The sequence below is a fragment of the Heterodontus francisci genome, chromosome 25, assembly GCF_036365525.1.
Source record: "Heterodontus francisci isolate sHetFra1 chromosome 25, sHetFra1.hap1, whole genome shotgun sequence".
NCBI lineage: Eukaryota > Metazoa > Chordata > Chondrichthyes > Heterodontiformes > Heterodontidae > Heterodontus > Heterodontus francisci.
Window position 1 is genome coordinate 35,508,239 of NC_090395.1, and position 13,189 is coordinate 35,521,427.

General features: G+C 39.7%; 1 protein-coding gene across 6 annotated transcripts in view; it reads left to right on the top strand.

Annotated features, from left to right (window-relative positions):
• Window positions 1–13,189, top strand: part of LOC137383819 (ankyrin repeat and SAM domain-containing protein 1A-like) — a 549,597-nt gene that overhangs the window by 304,093 nt on the left and 232,315 nt on the right. For all 6 annotated transcript variants that reach the window (XM_068057078.1, XM_068057083.1, XM_068057082.1 and 3 more), the window contains one exon: window positions 11,935–12,515. In XM_068057078.1, coding sequence (XP_067913179.1) covers window positions 11,935–12,515 — 581 coding nt within the window. The remainder of the gene's footprint in view (window positions 1–11,934; window positions 12,516–13,189) is intronic.

The following is a 13,189-nucleotide window of genomic DNA, read 5'->3' on the forward strand; positions in this document are numbered from 1 at the left end:
TTGGTGGTGTGAATTTGGTTATTCTTCACAGATGGAGCGTCTCAAAGTCACTTTGTAATTTCTCTACTGCAGTGGTTGTTCGGTTCTTCAGCAGGGTTCTTCTGTTTAGCTGGAGCTCTCTCACAGCCTCTGACTAGAAACTGGCTTTCTGTGGTCTTAGTTTGATCTCCCTCTGTCTCCAGAGGGCTACCTTTTAAGGTAAAAATTCATCACATTTGAGTTTATGTTAGGTGATACATGGCCCCCTGCCCTGGTGTGACCACACAATGGACCAGGATATGGAATCATGGCTATCTATTGATGTTTGAATGGGGACAATTCTGTTATAATTTTACACCTATTTTGGTTTGGACTGTGAGTCAGTCTCCAGAACCCTTTGTTAGTTTGTTCATGTAGATAGGAATCATCAATATGCAATGGTGCCCCTTTCATTTTCAGTGGGTTCTCCCAGAGCTATTACAGACGAGGTTAACGAGTTTCATCCTCAACAGATGGACATGTGTATTGTCAATACAGGTGGCGTCACATGACCGCTAATCCATTTTGTCTGTGGTACAAGTATCCAAGTTCTTGTGGTTCAATTTAACATTTGACTTTTTATTTTAATAATTCCTCCATTTTATTGTTTATTTCATCATGGCTCCTTCCGAGCATGACAGAATTCAAGAATGTGGATAATGCTAGTAATTCAATGTCTAAATCGGCATCTCAAAGCAAGAATGACTTCATCTTTGTTTGTCTTTGCCACCAGTTTTAATGGCTACATTTCATGTTACCTTTTTCGATGTGGTTCAACATACAGGTATAGGTCACATCGAGTGGGGTGGGAGGTGGAAAGGGAAGTCAAATTTTTATTCTGAATCTCTTAATGCTTCAGAAATCTTGGAAAGATTTTTCAACCTTCATAGATTCGTTTACCATACTCTACAGCTTACTTGGCTTACTAATGCACAGTATAGGTTATGCAGGATTGATCTTTAGCAGGGGTGTCCAAACTTTCATGTGGTGGGGGTGGGGGGGGGGGGCAAGTTACAGTTTTTGTCCTACATAGGGGAACAGTGAGAACATTTCCAAAAGACAAAGGCATTAAAAGTTTATCTTACTATTAATCAAAACAACAATTAATGTGCATTTTTGTGAAAAAGCTTTAAATGAGAACACTAATTTGTTGACTTACTTTCTCAACACTATGTTGAACACTGACCTGGTGACATACCTGGCATTGTTTTTGCTTGCATTAATAGTCAACCTCAGCCTGCATTCTTGATGTAGCGATGTGGGGTATTCCGGATAGATGTCCATCTGTCAGGAGTGATCTTGATCTCTTTCTCTCCCCTCTCTCTTTCCCCTCTGTATGTCTATATCTCTCCCCCTCTCTTTCTCTCTCTCTCTCTCTGTCTCTCCCCATGCTCTCTTTGTGTGTGTCTCTCTCTCCCCCTCCTTTCTGTGTCTGTCGCTCCCCCCTCTCCCTGTTCCCCCTCTTCCCTGTTCCCCCTCTTCCCCCCCCCCCCCCCCACCACACTGGTCCCCTTCTTTCTCCTCACCCACCCCCCGTTTCCCTCTTCTCCCCCCCCCCCACCCCCCTGTTCCCTCTTCTCTCCCCCCCACCCCCCTGTTCCCTCTTCTCTCCCCCCACCCCCCTGTTACCTCTTCTCTCCCCCCACCCCACTGTTCCCTCTTCTCTCCCCCCACCCCACTGTTCCCTCTTCTCTCCCCCCACCTCACTGTTCCCTCTTCTCTCCCCCCCACCCCCCTGTTCCCTCTTCTCTCCCCCCCACCCCCCTGTTCCCTCTTCTCTCCCCCCCAACACCCAGTTCCCTCTCCCTGCCCCCCCACCCCACCGTTCCCTCTCTCCAACCCCCGTGATATGGACTACAGATTTCTTTGGATCTTTGTGCCATGGTTAGCTGCTGAACATGAGTGCATCATGACTTTGAAAAAGTTAATTAAGTAGTGCTGATCTTTCATCTGTAATGATCGATTATTTTTCTTTCACATCCTGAATTTTCAACTCTAGCTTTTTTTCAATGGGCTTATTTCTGAAGTTTTATTGAGGTAAAATCTAACATTTGTTTTTAAAAGCAGAAAATGAAAGTAGCAGTGTTCTGATTGCATACCTTTTGTAGCATTTCCTTTCTGCTCTATAAACTTGAAAAAGCACCTTAGACTGCGGAGGAGGAGAGGCAGGGGAGCAGGGGTGGGGTTCCTGAGAAAAGGGGTTAACGATGAGTTATTGTGTCTTCATTTAAGGCTACTATAATCAGAATAGGAGTTGAATTTTGAAGTCAGATGATTATCTTGTTCATCTTGTTGGTAAGTTAGTCAAGGTTGTTGCCAACATCTATGAGATAGAGACTCTAATTTGTAACACCTGTGAGACAGAGAGGGAAAAGTGAGATAGACGGATTCTTTGCTCATTCTAATTGATTTATTTTGGAAAAAATAAAGTTGAATTTCAAAAGCAAAAACCTCTTTGAGGGAAACCGGTAAGAAAAGAAAGGGAGGTTAGGAGAAAAATTGATTAAGAGGCTTATGGCCACTCACCACCTATCTTTGGTGAATGGATGGAGGTAACAGACAGCAAAGCAAAGGGGAATATAAGATACAGGAGTTGAGGGGTAGTTGAAATGTTAGATGTAGTACTCATTGCATGCTGGGAAGGTGAAGGGGTATCTGATGAAATTGGAGTGAGATAGTTGGAACGGAGCTACTGAGGGCCACATTTTCAGTGTAGATCCCATCCGAAATGTAGTCTAGCTTCTTTCCCTTCTATCACTTAAAAGGAACAAAGATAAAGGACGGATAAAGAAACAAACCAAAAAAATTAGTGACTGAAGCAGAAGAGAAATACAGTCAGAAGCAAGATAGAGAGAAAGAGCAACAGGAGGACAAGAGACACAGAAGAAAGAGGTTTTTAAAAAATTACTACCTGAACAGTCAGTTTTACAGTAATCTTAACACTTTCAAGATGATCATTGACATAAAGGATCAGTAGTTGATGTATTTTCAACAAATTACTTAGGCCAATGCTTAACCTCCTGTATGGCCACTGCATTTTAAAGCAGCTTCTTCTGTTAATACAAGCAATTATTTCTCTGACCTTTTAAAAGCATCCAACACACTCAATTTTCACAACAATGGAATGCTTATACTCATTGTCTTTTGCTCTTAGGTTTTCCGCTTCACTGATTTAAACCTAGTGTTTTGGTTCAAGTAGAAAATGCTGAAGGCAAGCATTAAGTCAATCAACATCAGAAAGAGTGAGACGATAGACTAACATCGTCAATCTTTTCATAGGAACATGGGCAACAGGAGTAAACCATATAGCCCCTTGAGCCTGTTCTGCCGTTCACTGAGATTATGGCTGATCTGTGACCTAACTCCATATAGGTACCTTTACCCCATATCTCTAAGAACCTTTAGTTAATAAAAATCTTATCAATTTTAGATTTAAATTAACAATTGACCTTGCATCAACTGCTGTTTGCAGAAGGGAGTTTCAAACATCTATCACCCGTTGTGCGTACAAGTGTTTCCTAACTTCACTCCTGAAAGGTTGTGTCCCCCTAGTCCTAGACTCCTCAATCAGTGGAAATAGAGTCTCTCTCTCTTTCCTCTATCCTGTCTGAAGATTTCAAGATATTAAGGGAAACAATCAAGTCACATCGTAACCATCTAAATTCCAGGCGATACAGCCTAGTTTAGTGCACAATCTACCTGAATTAGATGCTGAAAACGAATGTGTTGTGTATTGGCAGAATTTGTGACATCATTCAAAGTTTCCAGCATTCACAGCTCCCCTGCCCCCACCATATCTTTAGTTTAAATATTGATAGGAAGCTGTACTCATGTCTCAGCAGATATTGTGCATATTGTCTTCTGTGAATCAAGTTTATGAAGAAAATGAAATTCAATATTTATTAATCTAACCCAAATATATTTGAGCACAATTCTGTACTGGTGTCACTACAGGAGGTTTTCACTCTAAACAGTGGGCAAGTAAAGGTGAAAATGATTGCAGTTTCTACTTCGATTATTTTATTTATTTTATTTAGAGATACAGCGCTGAAACAGGCCCTTCGGCCCACCGAGTCTGTGCTGACCAAGAACCACCCATTTATACTAACCCTACAGTAATCCCATATTTCCTACCTACACTAGGGGCAATTTACAATTGCCAATTTACCTATCACCTGCAAGTCTTTGGCAGTGGGAGGAAACCGGAGCACCTGGCGAAAACCCACGCGGTCACAGGGAGAACTTGCAAACTCCGCACAGGCAATACCCAGAATTGAACCCGGGTCCCTGGAGCTGTGAGGCTGCGGTGCTAACCACTGCGCCACTGTGCCGCATAATTAAATGTGTCATCCTGATCGTTATTTTTTTCTTACCCTCCATATTCTCCCTATTTTTTGGACATAAATCATCAAAATAATGCCCAATTTCTTGGAAAAAAAATTCTAATTTTAATGAATATAAAATTTTAGTTTTTGAAATGCAGTCAGATTTTGGTTTCCATTTAATCTATCAGTCCTAATTATGCCAGACATACAGGCAAGAGTTAATTGAGAAGGCCTGTTTACATCGCAGTGCAACCATCGGCAACTCAACTTTGTACTGTATACCCGTAGAGTCACTGCAATATATGGCATGTGTGTATCTTCCATAGGCAAGTGTGAATGCTTGCTATCAACATTGCAGACCTCAATATTTTACTGGCCTCGGGGTTGACTTGGTGCTTGACCCACCTGAATCAGGCAACAATATGATTTTGCATCATTCAGGAAGGTGCTTGGTCAGAAATGGAACACTTATTGTGACTTATTAACAACAATGTACACATAGGACTGCATATGCATAGTTGCTTTACCTTTGCTACCTGTGCTGTGGAAGCCACCCCATTGGCTGAACCTATTCTACTTAAAAGGTTCTGTTACATGAAAGGACTTTAAGTATTCATCTGAAGGGTGGTTCTGGGTATGTCACTATTAATTTTTCCAAATAGTTATTGCATCCATGTGCTTAATGTAGTTGGACTTTTGTTGATGAGGTCAAACAAAATTAGATGCTCCAAAGGCGACTTGATCATTATTTGAGTAAAACTCATTTGCCTTTAATCCACTATTATTCTATAGCAGTTCATTAAATTTTCTCACCCTCTTGTTACGAGATTACATCTGTCTTTTTAAAAAAAATTGTTAATGGACATTGATTAATCTGGAATCTTGAAGAAGCTGAACTTTGTGGGGTTTTTTAAAAAAAGGAAGGTCACCAGAAGGTTTGACCTTAGAGTAAACAGTTATTGGAAGGCACTTGTTTTCAAAGAACCCAACAAAGGGTTGTTTTGGCTTGAGAGATGATTGCAGAGGAGAGACAAGCCAAGATTTATCAATTCACAGGACTTGCTTCTGGAAAATTTTAGTTTCAACTTGAACTTTTAAAAAAGCCAGTGGTGTTTGGCCTGAAACAGAAGAAGTTTGCTTATTGACCTGCCAGGAGACTACCAGCCCATCTTTCTCTTGAAAATGAATCCTGCATCAAGAGTGTTCCTATTTCTTCCTGTAGTTGAAGAAAGCCTGCACGATTAAAGAACTTGCATCTCAAACGTGTGGAACTGAAACCTTTGCTGCATTTCTGCTTTAAGACCAACCTGAAGCCTTCTGTTGCTGCACCTCTTGGAAAGCCTACCCAAAACTGATCATCAGCATCGCCTGGAAAGAACTGTTCTAGGAAGACCCCATTGACAGCTGCCTATTCACCTCTGGGGAAAAATAGAGTATATTATTGACTATTTGGGTAAGTGGGAAAATTTAAATATATGTTGTGACCTGTGGAGAAGTGGGACTGAATTAACAGTGCACTCCACCCGCCACGGTCATAACACTGCTTTTAAACACACTTGTGAAAGACGTTATTTCCTGGACTAGAAATAGCAATAAGGCTACCTAGTCTTGACTCTTTTGTGATGTTACTTTTGATCTGCCTGCTAGACAATGGGCAGGTAGTCAATAATATACTCTATTTTTCCCCAGAATAAAGCACACCAACCAGGTTTCTTAAACAACTGAATTATCCATTTATTATAAACCAAGTTTTAACCAATGAGGAAGTAAACATACACACGAATTGAAATATTAAAGCCCCTTATTTAGCCCCCGCCCCCCCCTCCCCAATCCCTACACATTGATCATCCAACAGATTCATTCTAATGGCACTGTGTCTTCCCATACCACTTACAATACGAACCCGATGATTCTCAACTGTCGGTCCTATGGCCTTTTCTTTCCCAATTCCCAATATTTCTATAATTAATAATTGAATTAGTTTTTATGCCCTATTATTTTTCCCCAAGTTTCTCCCAGTCATGTTGTGGAGATTAATTTTCAATTCTGGTGGGTTGACAATCTACGCCTGGCACCTGCTGCACTCATTTGTGAACTAATTTGACAGAAGGCTCCTTGGACCACTATTAGGCTCCTAATTAACATATGCATGGAGCCTTGCCCCATTTTTAGGTGGTTGGCCATAACATTTGCATAGCCGTTTGCACCAATAAGGCAGCACTTGTAATGCAGGCGCTAATTAGATGCAGGAAGTTGTATTCAAATTATTCCTTTCTGCCCCGTTTTCCACCGGTTGAGGCTAACCGACAAAATCTCATGTTTCTGCACTTAATTTTGGAAGCTGAGAATATTGTATCTCACCATCAGGTGCTAGCTTTCAAAAAGCAAATTTAGAATGTTTTGTGACTAAATAGTTATAGTTCAGATATGTACTCAGTTTATGCCATTGCCGGGCCCCTATCCTGGATTATTCCTTACAGTGTGCTGTAACCCTTTTAACCCTTAAAAAGTTGATTTATAGCATTTGTAGACAATAAATGTGTGTTCCTTATCGAAAAGTTAAGTATTTAGATTAAGCAGGCACAGTGTAAAGTTGAAGTGCCATTCTGACCGATAGCTGTTGTGATTTTATTTTGTTAGTACTTTGAAACTGATCATTTTTGACACTTTTGACAAGTTATTTTAGACACTTGGAACCTTGCTTTGCCCACTTTACCTTGGTTCTTGCAGCTTCCAAGACTCATGTTCCAAGCTTAGATAGAAGGTGACAAGTTAAAGCTCTGATTAAAAATGAAACATGTGAGGAAGGGTTAAAAAGAGAGTAAACATTGTGTCTTTGACGGACAATTTGTGAAGTAAACAGGAAAAATAATCAGATGCTCTGACCAGCTAAGGAAATCCTGCTGCACTGCCTCCTGTGGATATAAAAAAGGGCATCAATCTTAAAATCTTTTGAACACTGACTCCTTTGAAGTTTGCTACGCGAAGCATGTCTTCCAACCTATTAGCTCTAACAAGCTGCTCTTTTGACAATTTTTAAGGCCCAAGTAATATCAACGCTCACTTTGTGGGAAGACTGCAAGCTCACACTGTGTAGATCCTTTGTTTCCATCAGTGCATACTTGAGCTTTGTCCATAAAATGGCAATCATTCTTAGCCACTAATACATGAGGTTATTTTATTGTTTGAAATTTATAAAATTCTATGGGAAGTGACTGAAAAGGTTTTTTATGATGAAGTAGCTTTGCAACAGATATAACATCATATCTCCATCATGCTCTGCAACAGAGCGACATAGTGATATTTCCTGAAACACTTGCAGCTTAGTGTATAACTTGTATAAATATGGTCTTGAAATCGAACAAATGTGATATCCCATAGGTATTCATATGTAACATTGAATGCACGTCTTTGTGGTGATTTAATCCCTATCCTCTTTTTTCATCGGTTTTCCTCTCCTGGAGAGTTAACTTGTTGAGTTGTTGTTCCATAGCTGTATGCCACCTTCCCTCACTGCATGCAGTTTTTTTCTATTCATTCAAAGGCCAGCATTTATTGCCTATCCTTAATTGCCCTTGAGAAGACGGTAATGAGCTGCATTCTTGAACCTTTGCAGTCCATGTGATTTAAGTTTACCCAGCGACAAAGAAGGAGCTATATTTCCAAGTCAGGATGGTATTGCATACATTCATTGTTCCTGTATTACTGGTGATAGCAATTGCCAAATTATTCAACTGTAGGAAGAATCACAGTGGAAATTAATTCTGTCTTCACTCAACATTTACATGTATGCATTTCCAGTGCTGGTGTGTTACTCTTAAAATTCCTAAGTACTCTCCATGTAACTTCTGTGATTAATGCATATTAAATTAATTTCTAAAAATATGAATGAATTGAGACAACCCTAATTAATGCTGATACTGAACTTGAGGGAGTTTGTGCCATAGGACCACATCCATGAGCAAATGCGTTGTGACTACGAATTTCCATTTCACACAGCTGGCAGAGGGGGGAAATTTTGTATGGTCTGACCTACAATCTTGAAGTAAAAAGGCAATATATGAACCCCATCCATTACGCAGTCCCTTGATAACTTTTCACCTTCATTCTTTTCCTCTTTTTCACATATGATCATTGTCTTCCTCTTTTATCCTATTTATGTATAGCAAGTTGGATGTCAGGGTAAATTACATGGCTGGCAAAATCTAAATTTTCGTTGATAGCGTTTGTGTGCTCCGAATTGGCCCCGGCCCAAAGCAAATTCCTACTTTGGACTAGCTTCTGTGGTAGGCCTAATTCAGAACTAGTGCAATGTAATTGACAGAGAGATTCATAACTGAGCTGCACAGGCAAACCGACAGCGTGCTGGCTATGTGGGCACTTTTGCATGTCACAAGAAAAATACATGTTGCTTTGGAGATAATCCTGTAAGATCTGCCTGTGTAAACAGGGAACTTTGTTAAATCAGATGTTGCAGATCAGAATTCTGAGACTAAATGAAGTCATTGGGGTTCCATATAAACAAGATACCAGAAAGAATTGGAACTGGATAGTGATTGAAAGAGCGACTTAATCAGCAGTGCTCTTTTTTAAATAAAAAAGATAAAAAATATGAACTGTTGTTACCCTTATGTGAGTGACACTAGCTTGTTTGAGCCGATTAGTTAGCCTCGCCATGATAGAGTGCTGGGTACAATTAAAATTACAAGCACCTGAATGGAGGATGGTGTTTCCTCAGTTCAGTCCCCTCACTACCAGTTATCAAACTGCTCCAAGATGAGGTCATCTTCACTCTGCATTTAAAGAACCAATTTCAGACCACAACTGGAAAAAAAAAAGTAAAACTGTGATTGATTTTAGAAGGGATATTGATTGGCAAGACAACCTCTTTCATCTGTTTGAAAGAATTCTTCTGATTTTCCTTCACAGTTTTGCTGTGAGCTGATCATGATGTGGATGTTTCAATCTTATTATTCTAATTCCTGAACCACACCACTCGTCACTTTAATTCTTCCTGTAACTCCTGCATCATTGTGAATGTAACCACCATGGAAGTGCAAGTTATTGTAATGTGTAGTTACCTTAATTAAAAAAAAAGATAGACAGCTTTCACCTCTCTGTTTTTCCCCTTTTTCAGATGCTCATACACTGTTCCCCAGGCCGAATAAATGACCTTCCACCAGACTTCTAATAGTTGGGTGGAAAAAACAGCTAGGAGGTGTGTAACAGCACCCGGACTTGATTCACTTCCTGATTTTCTGCTCATTTTGAAGTATGCTTCCAGAAGTTGACTTTTACTCACCCCTCTGGACTGCCCAAACATAGGGGAGACAGAGGTAGTTTAAATTTAACTATTGTGCACATAGGGTGGTAAACAGAGCTTGGAATGAACTGCACTGGGCAGCAGTGGAGGCAGATAGTTTAGAAACATTTAGGGGATAATTGGACAGATATTTGAGCCAATCGGCAATTCAGTTCTTGGGACCAGTTAGATGGACTGCAGTGTTTTCTTCTCCTGTACATTCCTATGTTCCCACTGGAAGGAAGAAAAAAAAAGTGGTGACACATCCCAGTTTTAGTCTGCTATCTTCAACCTGTTCACAAGTACAAATGGAGGTTGTATGATTTAGGCTGTCTATCATCTCAACATGAGAATGGCACGGGGGGAGGTGGCAGGGTTAGAATCATAAAATCATTGTTATGTAAGGATCATGTATAATAACCAGAGAAAACATAGGTGCATAACTTAGCTACCTTTAGTGAGGTATGCCACTTAGAATACAGAAAAAATACATAAGAAGGTTTAGAAGGAAAAATGCACAAAAATCAGTGAAGTTTAAAGTGATGCTGTTGGACTGTATTTTTGACCAGTAACTACCCATTCCAGTTGTATTGTAAAACTATCAAATAATGTGGGGAGACGCTATATGCGAGAACTGCAGACCTGTCATGTTAGACCTGTACCTGCTACCTGTCTGTTGGGTATTTAGATTTGGTAGTGGCTTATCAGTGATTTAAGTAAAATCTCAAACATCCAGTACAACTGCTACTAGTAATTAATTCAGACTGCCAGTAAGATAGTCCTTGTCCTTCAATGTTTGCAGAGAGCCTACTGATGTGAGGCACATGAAAATGGGGCAAACGCAATGATTTTGTTTTTAATTTCTGGATTGGCAACTATTTTGGCACTTGAAGTTACTGTTAAGCATGACATATCATAGCAGTGAGTGTCATGTCCTTAGTCGTACAGTGAACGTACTGACCAATGTCCTCACTTCAGCTGTGAAAGACATTTATTTTGTAACTGTTTAAAATTGTTTTAATTTTCACTTGGGAGATCGACTTTTACTTGCTGGAATTTAGTGATGATGTCAGATGTTCCAAGTTACATTGTGGTTATGCAAGATGGGTTATCACAATGGTAACGCATAAATATTTTATTGTAAAGGATGCATTTTTTCTGTAGACTGGGGAGTGAATTGACTGAATAAACATTAGCATTGTGGAGATGCAGTAACCAAGGGAAATGCACAGTGACTTGAGTATAGTCGACAGGATCAAAAATGTTGTGATTTGAATGTGGTGTAATTAAAACTTCAACCACCTTCAGTTGAATGCAATCATAATTGAACAATGATTGTTGACTGCTGACTGAGGTGTAGTGATTTGTAAATTCTGTTTGCCTGGTTCTAGTCATGCCACTAAATGTAGTGGCATTTCCATTTAAATTGACAATTTTTGTGATTTGTACCTGAATGAAAAGCAGTTTTCATATTGACCTTATTTTAATTTGGATTCTAAGAGGCCAGTTCCCCATGTTTACCGAGCTTAATCCAGTCCCTTTAGCCCTGCAGTGGCTCGTAGATCTACAAAAGTCTGGATCTGAGTCTCTGACCAGGATGTGGGAATCAGATTTAGCAGTAGAATGGTCTCCCTGGATATGTTAAAATAGGGTTAATATAAGAGCAGTTACAAAACACAGTGAATTCCCTTTTCTTGTATTGGGTCTGCCAAAATGTCAGCCTCCACAACAGGATCGATTTCTGGTGTTGTGAAATTTCCTGCAAATAAAGCATGCTTATTTGAAAAGGCATGCTGCAGTTTTTTTATATATAATTTGAAGGAACTAACTGTACAAATAGTATATATTGAAGTTAAAGGAATAAAGATTTTAAATTGCTCTCTTGTCTGTGGCTATTAGGATAAGCTGTGTTTTTTGGGGGGAGCATTTATTAATAAGGTTGCATTGTGTATAAACAGAAATCTGTTATCTCTTGCAGTTTTTTGCTGTACAATTGAATGTTTTCTTCAAGGGCTGCCTGACTCTTTCATCCACCTTAATCTATGCCTTTCATTGTACAGCTTGCAATTTATTCATAGAATTCTGTCCATATAAAGCGAGTGTCTGCTATTAATGTTAATAGAGACTAGACATGGACACCGTCTTTCGCCAGACTGAATAAATCAGTTTGGGATTGGAATTTCACAAATGTTGTGTGGCTGTGTGTTGCAGAAATCTTTTACAATCAGCTGTCTGTTGCAGCTGTGTGGGCTGGATTTTTAATAAACTGTTCTTTTTTTTCTCCTCAAGATCACATGAATAGTGAGGTTGAATCTCAGGATGTCAACATTCCTGAGCAGTTTTCGGGACTTCTGCATGGGTCACCTCCAATCTGTGAGATTCAGGACGATCCAGTCACACTACTAGCTGCTTTGAGCAAAGTGGGAGTGGAAGCTGAAGCGATGCAAAGCAGAGTATTGCCAGAGAGGCAACACTGTGCAACAGGGCAGGCAGAGAACACTGGCATTAAGAACTCTGCGGCAGCAGATACTGCTGAGCAAAAAGGGCAGCAGGTAATCTATAATACAGTCCTCCCCACCACCATCAACCAGGCGGATCCTCCAAGCTCCAAGTCTGTTCAAGGTAAAAACCTTCCATTCAGCAAGAGAGTAGAAAAACGGACATGTACTTTGGAAAGGGTACGGCCAAGTGGCAAGGGTAAAGCCGACCTTAAATTCGCAAGAAGTTTGTCAAAATCAGATTCAGAGCTCGTTACACGTTCTCCATCTGAGGAGGATATGCTGGGAAGTCGCAGTGAGTCTCTTTCGAACTGCAGTTCAGTGAAGAAACGGTTAGAAAAATCACCATCCTTTCAATCAGAATGGGAGGAGGTATGTACAGCTAACTATAGTTTATAATTGTTGTTTATATCAGCCAACGGAATAACATATTTACCAGAATTAATTAATATAAATTTAGGTCATGGATCTTTATAATCTAAAGTTGTTACAAGTCATGCTGAGTTGATCTGTTTTTGTCTATTTAGACCAGTATAAGTACCTAAAAATATTGTTCTCCTGACAGCATCCTGATTTTGTAAAGCTGAGTTTGGACTTGTTACAGATTTGCTAATTGATACTAAAACTACTGCAATATTATTGGTGCTTTTCATAGACACTCCTGTTTTAGAGATTGTTGTAATGAGTACAAGTCATATCTGACAAGTATAAATGGTTTGATTTGAACTTATAGCCACTTATTCCCCACAGTGTGATACTGAGTTGATATTGGGGAACAGAAATGCAGCACATACATCAGGTAATTGGATCTGGTTTGATGTAGGAACAGTTGAGCTTGTGTAAGCACTGAAAGATTGCTATCAGTTCTGATCAGCTTGAACAATTCTCAGTGCAGTCTCCTACTATAAACATAAGGCCTGAAGTAGCATTCCTTTCTGGAACCATTAAAGTTTGTCAAAAATGTAATTGTATTTTTAAAGCTGCACTTTATGATTTTTTTGAAAGCTTTTGAATGGCATACAGATTAGTTATTAAATAATTCACCC